This window comes from Myxocyprinus asiaticus, chromosome 9, assembly GCF_019703515.2.
Source record: "Myxocyprinus asiaticus isolate MX2 ecotype Aquarium Trade chromosome 9, UBuf_Myxa_2, whole genome shotgun sequence".
Taxonomy (NCBI): domain Eukaryota; kingdom Metazoa; phylum Chordata; class Actinopteri; order Cypriniformes; family Catostomidae; genus Myxocyprinus; species Myxocyprinus asiaticus.
In genome coordinates, this window is record NC_059352.1 from 44543568 (window position 1) to 44560843 (window position 17276).

Below are 17276 nucleotides of genomic sequence, written 5' to 3' on the forward strand. Positions count from 1 at the left end.
TTTAACCATTAAAGCTGCTTGTCAGAAGTACTCAAATTAATATTCCCCTTTGATAAATATCTTAAAGATACTAGGGGTGTAACAGTTCAAATTTCTCACGGTTCAGTTTGCATCACGGTTCGGTATTTGTTATGTTCAGAAAAAATATATATTACTGCCAAATCCAAAGTAAAATTATTCTATTTGGTAACAAACACTTCAAGAGATTTGCCCTCACTACAAAGGTTTTACTACAGTAACCATAGTTTAACCATGGTATTTGTGGTAAAAACATAGTAACCACAAAATTAACATGGTTACTGTCATGGTTCCAATACTATAGTAAAATCATGGTTACTATATGGAAAACAATGGTTAATTGTATCAAAACTATGATTTCTGCCAAGAAATCAATGGTGACAGCAGTCTTTGTTACTTCAGTCATGGCTACTACAATATTACTATAGTAAAATCATGGCTACTACACTGAACAAAAATATAAACGCAACATGTAAAGTGTTGGTCGGTCCCATGTTTCATGAGCTGAAATAAAAGATCCCAGAAATTTTCCATACGCATTGATTAGATTAGATTAGGGCCTAATGAATTTATTTCAATTGACTGATTTCCTTAAATGAACTGTAACTCAGTAAAATCTTTGAAATTGTTGCATGTTGCATTTATATTTTTGTTCAGTATATATGGCTACTAAAGTATTACTGAATAAAACCATGGTTAATTTTCATTAGTGTCCTTAACTAAAAAATAAATAAAAAATTTATCTAATTACTAACTCAACATTTAACTTAATACCTGCATTTATGCTACATACATCAACATAAAGTGAATTTCATACTCAACAACATATGTTCAACATGTACATCACTACAGAAGGAAAAACCTTGCCGTTAAAACAGATGCTAGAAGGGATGTCGTAACGCAACACGAGATGAAATCCCACATCTTCATAAACGGAGTAGGGCAATATAACTTTGGCAAAGAACACTCGAAGCACTTTAGTTATTGTTATATGTCTGTCCGAACTCCCTTAAAGAAGGAAGGGAGTGTGTGTGCAGTTTCGGCTCACCTGAGGCTCTGTGCACGGCGCATGCTATATATCCTCGGGTGATGTCGGCATAAATAACTAATCAAGCATTTATGTACCAGGATATGGCACACGCATCAAGCAATGTCTGCAAACAGTGCCAGCTTTGTAAAGGTTTTATGACCATCACTGTTGTGATTGACTGCAAAAAGAAAAAGTTCCCAGACAGGAGACTTGAATGATGCAGGGGCTTCTCTATATTGCGTATTGTTTTCTCAGCTTACCATTTTCAACTTCACACTAACGCCTGCAGAACTGTGATGTCACCAAATGATTAAACATACTTACAGTTAATAGGACAGCTTCTCTCTGTAGAAAGTTGACCCACGTGAAACAGGCAGATCGTGTCTTCAGAGTGATACAGTTGCATTAGTGGAGGTTATAACTGCGCATGTCTATTTGCCGCTTTATTTTCTTCGCCAAACTGTATGATCCAGATGCATCATTAAACTTGAGATGAACCGCGGTGCAAATGCTTACCAAACCGTGGGTGGCGAACCGTACAGTTCGCTTTTTTTTACCGAGAACCGTTACACCCCTACAAGATACCCGTCTGTGGTTTGTTCAACAATCTGACCTATTAGGTTTGGCACATCTGTTAAGGAAACTAACTTCTTACTGATCACCGTTCTCTTATTATGTGTTTAGACTGAACATCATTAAGTTTGTTGAACTAAAAACTGATGGTCAACAGGATATGGGGTTTTTCAAAGCCCTATACATATAGGCCTACTGACTTTTTTACATGGACATCAAAAAGCTGTTTATTGCCAGAAAGCAATTGAAAACAGAAATTGTTATCCATTAACAAAAGCTGTTGGAAGATTTTGAAACTGACGCAAATGGAAGCTAACACTTCTGTTAGCTGGTTAAGCGGACATGGTTATAATGCCGATAATGTCCAAATTTCTAAATATTGTCAGATTAATCAGCCTGACTGATTTGTTGTCTCTCTCTACAACAGACTGAGGATCTGGTGGACAGCCTGGCAAGTAATTACCATCAGCAACTAAAATGTTAAACTGATCAACAAATGGCAATAACACAAGGAAATGTGCCAAACAATTTGTAACACATACTCTAGGCTACTTGAGAAAGAGCTAATCTCTCATCATACTTGATCACATCCTTTGATCAAGTTATTGACAGTTTAGGAAACGGTGCTTTGTTTAAAGAGTAATAAAATGGCCCCAACCATAAATGTGATTGAAACCACAAAAGCGCTTGCACAATAACTGGAATGAAGCCATCAAGAAAGGAAACATCCTAAGAGGAAAGTTAACAACTTGGTTCCACTGATGTAATCCCTGTAGATCTAAGGATATCAGCACGTGCATCATTGTTTGGGGTGTTTCCTCCAGAGGCAGACACCAGGATCTGTGTATCCAGCCACATTAGACATACTACGTCACAGCTTGTACTGCCCTCCCCACCATCGCCACACAAAGGCGTCATTGTACCCCACAATGAAGGTCAGCCTCTCCTCCCCAGCATGGGACGGCTCTGGTTCCCTGGCCTCTGAAAGATCAGGACAACTGGCCTGTCCTTCCTCTGTGCCAGAGAGACAGCTTTGGTTGAGAATTAAACATTGCATTAATGCCAAATGCTGGACTATTTCAGTTTGACGTCCAAGTTTGTTGATAAACTCCATTCACCAATATATCTACTTTGAGAATACAGACTTTTCTGCTGGACTCCACATCTTAATCTGTGACACAGTTGCCAACGCCAATATCCAACTGCCCCAGATTTACAGAGACATGACTTAAAGATTATGACAACAGTAGAAAGTAGGAAAAATCATGGGTTGAGCGAATCATGCCATTAGCCTAAATCTCCCAATCTTTTTTTACTATCACTCCATCATGTCCACCTCATTGAGAAGAGACCCAGTAAGAAAACACACAAAAGGAAGTGGTCTGAAAAAGCTCCATTTGTCTGGGATAAGGAGCAATGTGGTTATTTTGAATGATCTCCTGCTGTGATGGGCAGAGGCTTAGTATTCACTGCCAGTGATACATGACGAAGAACAGAGGCTCCATTTACACCTTGCATTAACATGCATTTCATATAAGGATAGTATTGGGATATTCTTTAGCTGGATTGCATTTAGGCTACACCTTGCAGTCAAATAAGTCTCCACTGTGATTGGATAGAGATCCAAAATGGGAAACGCTACATAGTACACAAGTAGCTATGTTTCCATCCAAGTTGGAAATATAATATATGTGAAAAAACATATTATCGCAAAAACAATAAAGCCACGTTTCCATCCCATGTGTTTAAAAGAACAAAATTGTCACTTCCGGAGAAATTGTAGCCACTGTGCTTCTTCTATTAATAAAACACTTGCGGAGCACACAGACAAAATACTCTGGAAGAACTTGTCCCATGTTCTGGGAGCACTATGTGTGTGCATTCCTCCTTATGTCTTTGCAGAGCGGATCTATAAAATATTTTTCAAAAGCATCAATAAACCTGTTCTTCAGCACCGTTCAAGTTTGTATTCGAATTAATCTCTCTGCAAACTCTTTGCAGGCTTGGGATTTTCAGGACATCTGTATTTCAGGATGACCAAAGCAACATTTCAGATGTGATTATTGGTCCACTGGTTAGTTCAGTTATGAATGAATTATTCAGTCACATGACTTTTTTGATGCACATCTTGTGTTCTTAATATATTCAATAGAAGTTTATTCTGTAAATGCATTTCTATCAGTTTCTTCTGATCGAATAAAAAAAAAAAACATGTATCCACCTCAAGTGAGTGTATATGGTTTTTTATGCAAATTTTGGAGATTTTATTCGCATCTAGGTGTTTCCATCTCGCAGTTTTTATGCGATATCCCAAAATGCGCATACAAATACGTGGATGGAAACCAAGCTAGTGGCTGTGGTAACTGAGCATTCTCCATCTTTTAGCAAATTTTAATGCTTTCCACTTTAACAGTCAGGGTTTTTCCTTCATTGAACATTTTTTGGCAGCCGCCAAATCTAAATTTAGGGTTGTCCATGCAAATTTAATGGTATCTATCCCGCATTCGGTGCTTTGTAAGTGCTAAATATGCTTCTCATGTGAAACGCACAAGTGAAGCCTGGTTTCACATGAGTGGGTGGGGATTTAAGGAGAGAGACAATATATTCCATGTGTATTCCAATGGAATAATTCATGGGATATTGTTCATCGTTCAGGTGACAAGATTCCAAGATGAGAGGGTATGTTGTGTTTTCACATTGCGATGGCAGAATTAACACAAAAACGCAAGAACCCACAACACAGCACTTTAAAAACCAATGACTGTAGCGTAACCTCATCGCGTAAGTAATTACTTATGTAGTTGTTTCTGGATAACAAAAATGCATTTGCATTTAAACCTTCTTTGAATGTGGTCAGAATCTATCCCTGACCACCTCTGAATGTGGTTTTAGTGATCTGATCACGATCCAATCACAATGCGTCTTGGATGATTTATACCTGTCATTTAATGTGTTCAAGTGCTATCTGATACCGATCCGATCACGGAAAATGCATGTTAATGCAAGGTGTTGTTTATAATGGCCTGATTAGCCAACACATGCAGAAACAGCAACACTGTTATTCCAGGGCTAAAGAGATTATGTGATTGATCAATATTACATGCTCCCAGAGCAAAGGTCTTATGTGCATTTTGATGGCACACTTTTAAGATCAACATGCCTAAAAATGTGTAAATATTTCCAGATTGCTTGGTAAGTACCTTGAGTGACAGTGTAGACTAGAGTAGTTTAACGGTAGCTGAAGAACAGCAGGTCTGATATATACTGCTTTATAGCTTGGGCAGGGAAAACTCAAGCCCACCGCAGAGAAACACGGGAAAAAAAACAGCCCCTTTTTCTTTCCATTCTCTGGGCTTATCCAAGCGTACCAGATGTGGCAGAGAAAATTCATTTATCTCTTGGGATGGAAAAACAAAGTAAAATAGATTCTGCTGGAAATAATGACTGTTACATCTCTCCTTTCTACATGATGATACTATGAAACACAAATTACAGCCAATAAAAGAAAAAATTGGCTGGAACTGCAAGTAAAAAAAAAAATGATTGAAATTCTGGTGAAAAGTAAGAATCTTGAATTGCTTAAAAGGACAAAAGAGGAGGAAATGCCTTAATTGAACAAAGGGATTTCTAATTTTTGTGAGGATATAAATACAACTTTTGCAAGACTTCTATTATTAATCAGCTCTCCCTTGTTGTTAATTTAAACAGCAAGTTCTGAACCATAACACACCCGCACTATAATACACCCTTTTCATTTCACATGGAAATCCACAACTTTTCAGCCAAAACCATTATTTCTGTAACACAATCTAACAGATGGAATATTTGATATTTATGGTCTTACCTTGAAGCATGCATCTGTAGGCAGATTCAGAAATGGCATATATATGAGGTGGCATTTCGTGCCTCTTCTTGCCCCTATACATCTCAATGATGTTCTCAGAGTATATGGGGAGGTTTTTGTATGGGTTTATGACCACGCAGAAGAGCCCTGAGTATGTCTGCAGAGACACAGGAACACAAACAGAAAGGAAAAAATAAAGTTTACATTTTTAACAGCAAAAGGAAAATCAAGCATATCTCCAGGTACATTCAGAGCAAATAAGCATTTAATTATGAACCCTTATATTTGCATGACTGCATAGAACTTCACTACACCGTCTCCAGCCGAGAGCTGGCCATTCATGAAAGGTACTAGATAATCAGCTGCATCACTAGGCAGACAAATTGCTTTATAATAATGATAATATAGACATTTCCTTCAAAGCACATTCAAAAAGAGTGGATGATGCTTGTATTCCTTTTGAGCACTGATGGCGTGCTTTTACTGCCAGTGCAGAAGTCCTGCAGTGAGTCTCTCTCACAATAAATTGCTGGAAACACTTTATGGCGGTTTTGGAGCAGTGGCTTCTTCCTTGCTGAGCAGCCTTTCAGGTTATGTCGAAATAGGACTCGTTTTACTGTGGATATAGATACTTATCTATGCGTTTCCTCCAGCATCTTCACAAGGTCCTTTGCTGTTGTTCTGGGATTGATTTACACTTTTCGCACCAAACTACGTTCATCTCTAGGAGACGGAATGCGTCTCCTTCCTGAGCGGTATGATTTAACATTTATTTTTAACTTTGTTTGTCAAGTTCTAAATAAAGAGAATAAGAGGAATAGTTTTCATTTAAAAAGTATTTATTTCACTGATTAGATTTTCCAAATATAGGCATTACCATATCATTATTTATTATGTTAACTGATTTTTATTGGTTTTCCAGAAAAAAAAAAAACTAAATCGTGATATATATCGTTATCGTGATATAAAATGACTCATATCATGATATAAGATTTTGGTCATATCGCCCACCCCTACTGCAAATTATCTCTGATCATCTCAGGAGGTGCTGTGACTTTAGTTCACTTTATTTCCACGCGGTTATAATGCATTGTGAATGCAACTGAAGGTTCAGTGATGGATATCTTTGTATTAAAGAAACAAAGATGACAGTGATTAAACCAAAACGCAATACAAACACAAATTCGATAAGAACACACATTTGGCAGCATTCTTTTGGGAACACAAGGGAATTTATTAGGCTCATTTATTTTGATTATCATTGTCTTTACAATTATAATTGTCTTTATTTCTTAATCAGTAGGCTATCAGTAATTTTCCATCTTGTGTCATTGACTGATACTTGTGTGATGGCAAATAGAGCCGTTGGAAATGTTAAATGTTTGGATTTGGGGAGGTGGTTAAATAAGATTTTTGATTACTTCATTATTTTAATGCTTTTTTCATTTAGTTTAAAGTGCAATTTGAATTTAGAAATGTCTTAAGTTTTTTGTTTTTCAAGATATGAATTGCATTTTTAAAGTAAAATCATAATCAAAATTCACTGACCCTCGGCAGGTGGGTTGACGTTGTAATCGTAAAAGGCATTTATCGCTAAAATATATATATTTTTTTTTCTCCCCTTTTTCTCCCAATTTGGAATGCCCAATTCCCAATGCGCTCTAAGTCCTCGTGGTCGCATAGTGATTCGCCTCAGTCCGGGTGGCGGAGGACGAATCCCAGTTGCCTCCGCGTCTGAGACAGTCAACCCGCGCATCACGTGGCTTGTTGAGCGCGTTGCCACGGAGACATAGCGCGTGTGGAGGCTTCACGCCATCCACCGCGGCAACCACGCTCAATTCACCATGCGCCCCACCGAGAACAAACCACATTATAGCGACCATGAGGAGGTTACCCCATGTGACTCTACCCTCCCTAGCAACCGAGCCAATTTGGCTGCTTAGGAGACCTGGCTGGAGTCACTCAGCACGCCCTGGGATTCGAACTAGCGAACTCCAGGGGTGGTAGCCAGCGTATTTTACCACTGAGCTACCCAGGCCCCCTAAAAATTTTTTTACTTATCACCCAGCCCTACTCCAATCCCAATCAATAATTACCAGAAGAAAAAAGTGGTACATAATGCAGGACTTTTAATTACAAAGAAACCCAAAATACACATGGTACTCTTATTTTGAATTATCTGCACTCTCAGTTGTGAACTCACTGGTGGTTGATTCGCTGAGAAATTGAATCTGATTCAAACTGCTAACCTGAGCTCAAAACCTCAGTTCTTTAAGGGTGATTCATGAAAAAGTCCCGGTTCAAAAGAGTCATTTGTTCACAACTCTCTTGCGCTGGATTTGTTGTTGCGTGCGGTGCAGCGAGCTCATCATCACAACAGAACAGGTGAAAACGACATGAGACACATTGATGCACGCTCTAAAGATGTATTCAATAACTCACAAGATGATATCTGACGAAACCACATATGAATGCACGCAACCTGACTGTTGCCAATGGCGAATAGATTTTGAATTGTCGCAAATTATTTTTGGTCGCATTTATGAGATTAAAAATATATAATTGGTTATGTAAAATAGGCACATAATATCGTAATATCGATCGCAGACCCCTGAATCAAATCAAAATCGTATCGCAGCAGACTTTGAGGTATTGCCAAACATCAGATCGCTGGCTAAGGGAATCAATATAAGATTGTATCGTGATGAAACTGCTAATTTACGCCCCTACTGGACACACACAAAACATCTTTTACTTTCAACACGCAGTGAAAGGATCTCGTAGCTGAATACTCCACCACTATACAACACACTTCAATCAATGGTGAGCGAAATCTAATTTACCAGCCAACTGCCAAAAATATACATTTTTAGTCGTAAAGCGCGAAATAGAGGGTTGCGCATAGAGTAAAAGATCGATCTTGGGGATTTAAGAATCGATATTGAGATTGTTCAAATGAAGATCAAGATGCATCGGGAAATATATATTTTTACCCACCCCTAGTCAGTACCAATACCAGTTAAATTTCACGATTCTCAATACCAATTTCAATACCACAGCAAAAACAGATAATATGCTATTGAAAACACTTTTTTAGCCAATTTTAAAACTAAAATATTAATGTAAATAATACATTTCAAGTGGTTTCCTCAAGTGTTTTTAAATTAGTGTGCGGGTATCGTGCAAGTATTGAATTAAGTCGGTGCACGGTACAACCAGTACTGCATAAACACTTGTATCGTGACATCTTTTTTATTTAAGTATCGACTTGGTACCGAAGTACCGGCACATTTGACATCCCTAATCAAGATATTATAAAACTTCCTTTCCTGGCAGAATTCGAACACAAAAACAGAACACCAAATGGGTTTACACCTATTTTGACCTATTTTTATAAATTCTGTCAAAATCCCTGAAACCCAATGAAGAAGAAATATCAATTGATTGTTCCCCACCACTCTTATGAAAGGTGAGGTCTTCATCATGAAAATGGCATCAGTTTAAACGAATAAACAAAGATCTCAACATCTCCACTTTGCAATGCTTACAAGTTATGATGTGGGCTAAAATAATAACTACATATTTTCCAGATTATTAGAGTATTACGTACTGAAATATCAATGTTAAATCACCCATACATTTTTTTTTTTTTTTTAAAAGTCCTGTAACTTGTCTGTCATCTCCTCTCATGCCATTCAAGAACACAGGGGCGTGGGAGAGCAGAGAGGAATGCAGCAACTCCACATCTCTGCCCACACAGCAGATATGAGTGCACATACCAAACACCAGCCTGAGGTTTGGGCACCATCCACGCACAGTAGAGTATATATAATACTTAGATAAATACATAACATTATGCATTCACTCGGTTTTAAAACTGCCTATATTTCTTTTAAACACAAGCATTAGCCAACAGTAAAAAGAAAACTGGAAAATTTGGAGACCAAGAAGGGGAATACCGAGTTATGCGGGTGTTATCAACAGGCAGTCTGCATCTTGACATCTTGCCAAAGACAAGGGCCCTGTTATAAAGCTTCAGCTTTTACTAGGCCAAGCATGGGCCTCTACAGCTAATTACTATAGTCTATCGGGAGGGAGCACAGCAGCCACATGGAACAGAGGCTTAAACAAAAAAAGGCCACTTAAATGATGGGAACTAGCCTTACAATCTAGCCCAACCATGTTAAACACAGCTATGGGAGTTTGAGAGAGTAGTCCTCTCTAAACTAGTGCAACAACAACTAATTGATAAAATTGATAATGAAATTGATCAACAATGAATTTCATCATCGATTAGTTGGATATGTGCAATGTGCACATCGAAAGTCCATCAGTAACGTTAGAGTAGTGGAAATGTGTTTGCAAACTCGTTTATAAAATGGCGGAGACAAGTTGTTCAGCGCATGGGAGCACTTCGTGTTAAACACTTTAAAAGCATACAGTTTAACGTGAGCCGGTTGCCGTCAGGTGCACTGACAGAGTGTTTGTGCTGTTTGATGCACTTGAGAGTTGCTCCTCTCCAGCGCATAACTTACATTATATTTTATAATGTATAAATGTTTTTCCATTACGTTTTTCCATCTCGCAAAAGAGTATGTCTTTACCATAAGTCTCCGTTAATGTTCACTGAGCAACCAAGCAGTGAACAAGAGTACAACTGCAACAGAAAAAGAGTACAATCTGTGATTTTGATTACACTGTGCTGTTTAATAAACGTTAGCAGGGTTTTACATTTTTGCGGCAGCCTCCTATGTAACACTTTGGGATGGCGAAGCAAATTTATCAAGCGATATTCATCTTTAAACACTAAATATGCATCTTATCTGAAACGCACATCTGCACGTGGCAGTTGAAGCATGGATTCATGTGTGTCCTGTGATCAGCTCTGCATTATCTTGTCTCTGGAGCAAAAAGGTGCTTGCGTGTCAGCCAGGCCTCCCTTGTTAGACAGGATAGAGCTGAGCAGATCCTTCACACGAGTCAACCAGGCTTCCCATGATATTGCAGTGCAGACCACAAAAACTAAAGTTTCCAGATGTGTTAAGGCTATTATATTTCATTAAAAAAAAAATAAAAAATACTATAATATTACTAGAATTATTTTTATTAAATTGTAATGCTTTCATTTGTTTTTAGACTAGCTTCACTGACCAAACCACAGTAATAAGGAGCCATCCATGGTCTTACCCATGGTTATTTATTAGCCTATATATATATTATTTAAAAAAATGCCACTGTTAAACAATGAAAGAACTATGGTAAACATAAGGGCAAGTACAATGTTAATAAAGGACTATAAAAGTCTGGACCTTCAAGAATTATGAACTAACTGTGGATAAAGTATTCCTTGTTTAATATACATGTACATTCTGTTCTAATAATGTTTTATATTAGGTAACAAACTGGCCTGGTTTGAAATCAGATATTTTCCAAAAGTTTACTTAAATTATTAAGAGACTATTCATGGGTACAGTTAGAACATCATAACTTAAATTAGTTTAGTTTGATTTCCGACAGCACCTTGAAGTAAAACAACGGTTCATTTTCAAAAGGTTCCAGATGCTTAGATGATCAAAAATAAACCACATACATACATACATTTTATATATATATATATATATATATATATATATATATATATACACACACATACATACACACACATACACATATATCTCCATTGTAAACATATTATATTGTAAGATTTATATTTTAAACCTTTGTTTACATTTGTTTACATTAGTTAATGCATTAAGTATCATGAACTAACAATGAGCAATATATTTTTTACAGCATTTATTAAACTTTGTTAAATGTTAGTTAATAAAAATACAATTATTCATTGTTATTTAAAGTTAGTTGATAGTACATTAACTATTATTAACATATAAAATCTTTGATTTTAAAAATGCATTGTAACTATATGTTGAAATTAACATTAACCAAGATTAATAAATGCAGTAAAAGTATTGTTCATTATTAGTTCATGTTAAATAATGTTGTTAACTAATATTAGCAAATAAAACCTTTTTGTAAAGTGTTATCCAGTCATTTGTTTTTTAATAAATACATTTTATAAAATACAGGAAATACAATTTGAATTTTTATCCAAATTGATTATAATATACTAATATGATTATAATATTTAGATTTTGCTGGATATCGGCCAATAATATATCTGCAGCTGATATACTGTGCATCCCTAATAGTTACAACAGAACCAATTATTGGATTGCATTTATGCCTCTATAATGTCTTTGAAAAGTCATTAGAAATTTGGTGGAACCACGCCTTTTTGCAAGAATTGTATTAAATTGAGCTCATTTTATATATCTGCTTTGATGAAATGTGAAATGATCTCTTCGTTTGACAACAGACTGCTGAGGGCAGTAAATACTGAATTTTTTATTTCCAAATATTTCTTCCTCATAAATAAGAATCATTAATGGAACCCTTAAGAAATCAGATTTAGAACCGTTAAATTCCATAACATTTCCATCCCTATTTACCAATATCCTCTTCAGAGAGACAGTGCGAAGACAAGTGGCCCCTCTCACTGAGATGCCATAATGATCTCATTGCAGCACTTGTGCAGTGGGGGAGACCAAGGAAAGATGGAGCTACAACACCAAACAGCTTGCCTAACACTCTCTCTCTCTAGAGTTATAGAAGTCCCCCAGTTTGTCTTAGTACATGCTATAAAATGGGTCAAGATCAAAAGGAGGAGACATCCGCTGTTGTTGAACCAGTAAGAATAAAAATAACCATGGTACTATGCACAGCAAATTGAAAACACATTAATTGTATACAAATTCTCAAAACAGGCTGATTGAAATCTCATCTTCAACAAAGCTTAAGTGTGTAATTTCTGTGCAGCTAACGTCTCCAAACGGAATTGCAAAAATAACGTGATGATTTCCAGAACACTTATACTGGTCGATCATTGGTCGGAAAGTAGACCACTGGTTGAACAAGTGTTGCTATGTCAGGCTAATCAGCATGCTCAAGCATAAAGTGTTTTCAGATGATATCATACTTACGTATATGAGCCCAGAGTAGTAACGATCCTTCAGGTTGTGTAACACAGAGGCTTCATTCAGGCAGGTGAGTTCTGCCATATCCTCCACCTTGCTGAACTTGGGTGGGTTCATTTTCTGGATGTCATCCTTGTTCACCAGGGCCTTCTTGCCATTTTCAGCCAGCTCTACGAGAACCTCCTCTCCACGTTCTTCTCGGATGCTGGCAGCCTCGAACCCATGCCGCTCAGAAGGCACCCAAACCAGCTTTTTGGCCGTCCAGTCAGCCTGGGAAGCTGGGTTGTAGACCACTGCCCGATCCACAAAGAGGTACCGCTCGGGGTCCTCTTGCCCACTCCGCTGTGCCATCTCCGGCATGAGGAACTAAAAATAGGCCACCTGAAAAAAAAAAAAAAAAAAAAAAAAAAAAAAAAAGAGTCAGAGGGAGTTAGTGAGGCAAGAGCACAGATTTATCCAATATGACATAGCCTCGCCATTGGAGAATAAAGGGTCAAACATTTAATTGTTTTACATGAATACAGCTAAAGACACTTTCAAGTACATTCTCTCATCATTTACTCACTCTCATGCCATACCAAATGTGTTTGACTTTCTTTCTTCTGCAGAACACAAACAAAGATCTTTAGAAGAATATCTCAGCTCTGTATGTCCATACAATGCAAGTGAGTGGTGGCTAGAACTTTGAAGGTCCGAAAAGCATCTAAAGGCAACATAAAAGTAATCCATAAGACTACAATCGTTAAATCCATATCTTCAGATTGTACTATGATAGGTGTGGATGAAAAAACAGTTCAATTTTTAAATCCTTTTTTACTATAAATTCTCCTCCCTGCGCAGTAGGTGGCGATATGGAAGAATGTGATTCGCCAAAAACAAAAGAAGAATGTGAAAGTAATCGTGGAGAGTTATAGCAAAAACAGGACTTAAATATTGATCTGCTTCTACCATATCACTTCAGAAGACATGGATTTAACCACTGGAGTCTTACGGATTACTTTTATGCTGGCTTTATATGCTTTTAGGACCTTCAAAGTTCTGGCCACCATTCACTTGTATTGTAAGGACCTACAGAGCTGAGATATTCTTCTAAAAATCTTTGTGTTCAGCAGAAGAAACTAAGTCATGCACATCTGGGATGGCATGAGGGTGAGTATATGATGAAAGAATTTTTGGGTGAACTATCCCTTTAGGATACAATGGCATTAATATTTATAATCCATACATTACATATCACAGAAGCTCTCTATAATATGCTTCATATAAATACTGCATCCGCAGAATAAACAGCTGAACCAAGTTGATATCTTCCTGAACACATCAGATTATACATATATCTCATCACCACTTGACCTCCAGTGGGATTTCACACTAATGTTGGTCGCATTAACTAAAAGAAACAACCCAATAAAAACATGAGACAGATGGTCGTCCCTCTACTCTGACCTGATGGACTAAGAGTCCTAAAAATAAGACAAGCGGGGGGAAAATTGGGTCATCATGCCTGTACAGACACTGTCGAGTGCCGTTATAAGAGTGATGAATCAACGGTAAACTGAAGTCCTTCAAACATTCATTCAATGATAAACTCCCTCACAACCATCAAAAGGCCCCCTTAAATCCCATATATCTTAAAATGACTACGAAATATGTTACACTGACAAGGCTATCAAACAGGCGACTATGTTAACGTAAACTGCGGTAAATTCGCATAAGTTTTTGCGTCCGTTAGTTAGCCGCCTAGCGCGTGCTCATTCCTCGCGCCTGCAAACCGGGTGTTGCACGCGCCTCCTCTTCACCATCATCACCTCCCGTTAGACGGCCTGCCGAAGCGAACAAACGTTTTATAAGTGCATTTGACGACATATAGCGCTCTGGGCTTCCCAGGGGTACCAATTATATTATTTGGAAATATATCAATCTGTTGAAACTAGCTAACGTGGTTTAGCGCGCGAGCTCTCCTCGTCGCTTGAAAAGTAATGCGAAAAATAATCCGTTATACGACAACGATAAAAACGGGACCAAATTGAACAGACGCGTGAACTTACCACGGGCAGTCAGCGATGAGACCTACGTGCACGAAGAGAATAATGAGTTGCTATCCAGCGCGTCCAGCTTTTATAATCCAGTTATTTTGAAAGTCGGCCAAATATTCTGTTATTTCTCCCCTTTGCGCTGATGCCACCGTCCGCAGCCCCGCTTCTATGAACTCCTCAACCGAACTCAGCACCGCACTCTTTCTGCGCCCGCCTCTCAGTCCTCCTCCGGTCACACCCACCTGGTCCCTTTTGGAATGGGGATTGGATTGTAACGGGCCTTGACCACAGGCTATTGGTTTGTGAACATCACACTCCACCAACAAAAAATGATTGTTCATGCAAGCTTTCTTCTAGCAGCAAGCGTGAGTTGGATCAATAAAAATAAATTGGTAGAATGGCAACGAGCGTAAAATATCTGGCATTTCTAAAGAACATTATCAGACGCTGTATACTTTTTTTTTCTTGTAATTATAAAAAAAAAAAAAAAAAAAAAATTTATTGAAATTAATTAAATAAAAATCTAAAACTCATTTATGGCAAATGCAACTTTTTTAATATAAACATTAACTCTATTTTTTATTCAAAAACATCAACAGTATATATTTTTGTATAATTATAAATATTAAACATTATGCTGTAACTGCAAGATATGTATAAAACTACTTTTAAAGCACAAAATAATAATAATAAAAGGAAGGGAAAAAAAAGAGAAAAAAGGTGCCAGTGGGGAGATAATAATATACAAAACAAAATAAAGGTACAAAGAATACATATATAATTCAAATAAAATTAAAATATGAAATACTTGAAACTACTGGAAAAATTTTTTTTTTAAAGTTTCCAGCACCAATATCAGTGTTGGGAGTAATTGGACTACAAACTAATTAGTTATTGTAATCTAATTACTTTAAGGGATTAAAAAGTAGTGTAATACATTACATTGTAAATTCTTGTTATCAGATTACTGTTACGGACTTTCAATGAAAGTAATTACTTTTAAGTACATTACTTGGGTTACAAATATTTCTATAAAAATATTTGTTTAATACAATTAAAATGTGAATTCATATGTTCATATGTACATCTGTTTGCTTTTCTGTGACAGCTGAAGGGTGTGTGACAATGAACAAGGAGAAAATACACATTTTGAATTTGTTCAGTGGAAAAACAAAATGTTTGTGACCAGTGTTTTAGAAAGTAAAATAATTAGTAATGTGATTACTTTTTCACTTAAGTAATAAGTAAAATAATATGATTAAAATTTTAGAGAAGTAGTTAGTAACTTATGGTTGATTACTTGTTTAAGTAACTTACCCAACACTGACCAGTATAAACAACTGCACAATTTTTTGGGTTGGGGAGTAACGGAATACATGTAACGGGATTACATATTCAAAATACAAAATTTTTGTTACTGTATTCCACTACAGTTACAAATTAAATCATTGGTTATCAGAATACAGTTACATTCAAAAAGTATTTTGATTACTGAAGAGATTACTTTGCATTTTATTGTCATTTGTTTCATTTAATATTTAGTCTATTCAGATGGAAAACATTTATGAATATAAATGATGCGATCCAAAGAGCGCTTGAACAGCAGTGAAACACTTTCTTAAGATGTGTTACATTCTTACGAGCAGACAGAGAAGTTTGGAGCAGCAGAAATAAAAATAAACCTTGTGTAAATTGTCATGTGAACGTTTAGCTTCGTGCTAAGCTAAAATGCTATTTTTAGACATTTTACATGCACCTATTACCAGACTCGCTTATTTTTTTATCAAGAAAATAAACATACGATCATATTTGTTTTCTCTCTAGCAAGACCTTTGATTTTAGGGCACAAATCTTATTCTTAACGAGAATTTTTGCATTATTTTTCTGTAAAAATGTCAAAAAATCCTTAAAACAATATCAATTTTCTTTATCTTGTTTTAGAAGCAACACTGCATCAGATATTTAAGCTTTTTTCAGAGAATGTATTTTTAACGTGTATTTTGTCTGACTGTACTGGCCGATATTTTATAGTAAAAAATCTACCAGTGCTGAAGAAGTAATCCAAGGTATTTAGAATACGTTACTGACCTCGAGTAATCTAACGGAATACATTACAAATTACATTTTACAGCATGTATTCTGTAATCTGTAGTGGAATACATTTCAAAAGTAACCCTCCCAACCCTGAGCACAAGTCTATACCTCACAGACTCGTTTTATTATCGTCAAAAATGTAATATGGCGCTTCTCTGAATACGGTCCTGATTAGAAGAAAAAAAAACTGCAATTTGACATTTTAATTGCTACCTAAATCCAAAATGTTACCTGCCTACTAGTCACTTTTCACAGCTCAATGAAGATAGACCAATCACATACCACGTTTGTGGTTGCGGGCATTTTATATCGATTGTAGTATCCAGTCTTTGTCGATTTAAATACCATGTTGCTTCAGTAAATAAGTCTTCGGATTTGAATGAACTTTATCAGGGATTGTAATATCTAGGCCGCACAGCGCCCCCTGTGTGCAGCTTATTGTTTCCCAATTATATATACTAGTGACTGGAGCACAGAAACAACCCGCTACATATGTAATTATCTAGCTTATATATAGTATATCGACACAAAACCTCCAATAATGTTCCTGTTACTTTTTCTCATAATCAAAGGAATTGCATTTCCCTCTTATAGCTATCAAACGTTCATTGGTTATTTGTCATTTAGACACAATCCTTACAGGCCTT

The 17276-nt window shown here is 36.7% G+C and overlaps 1 protein-coding gene across 2 annotated transcripts in view; it reads right to left on the reverse strand.

The window, feature by feature from the left end:
* The window catches only part of myh10 (myosin, heavy chain 10, non-muscle), an 85544-nt gene extending 70827 nt beyond the window's left edge, over positions 1-14717 (reverse strand). For both annotated transcript variants that reach the window (XM_051707834.1, XM_051707833.1), the window contains exons 1-3: positions 14548-14717; positions 12506-12880; positions 5466-5622 (exon numbers count right to left, since the gene is read on the reverse strand). In XM_051707834.1, coding sequence (XP_051563794.1) covers positions 5466-5622; positions 12506-12859 — 511 coding nt within the window. In that variant the 5' untranslated portion in view covers positions 12860-12880; positions 14548-14717. The remainder of the gene's footprint in view (positions 1-5465; positions 5623-12505; positions 12881-14547) is intronic.
* Between the last annotated feature and the right edge of the window lie 2559 nt (positions 14718-17276).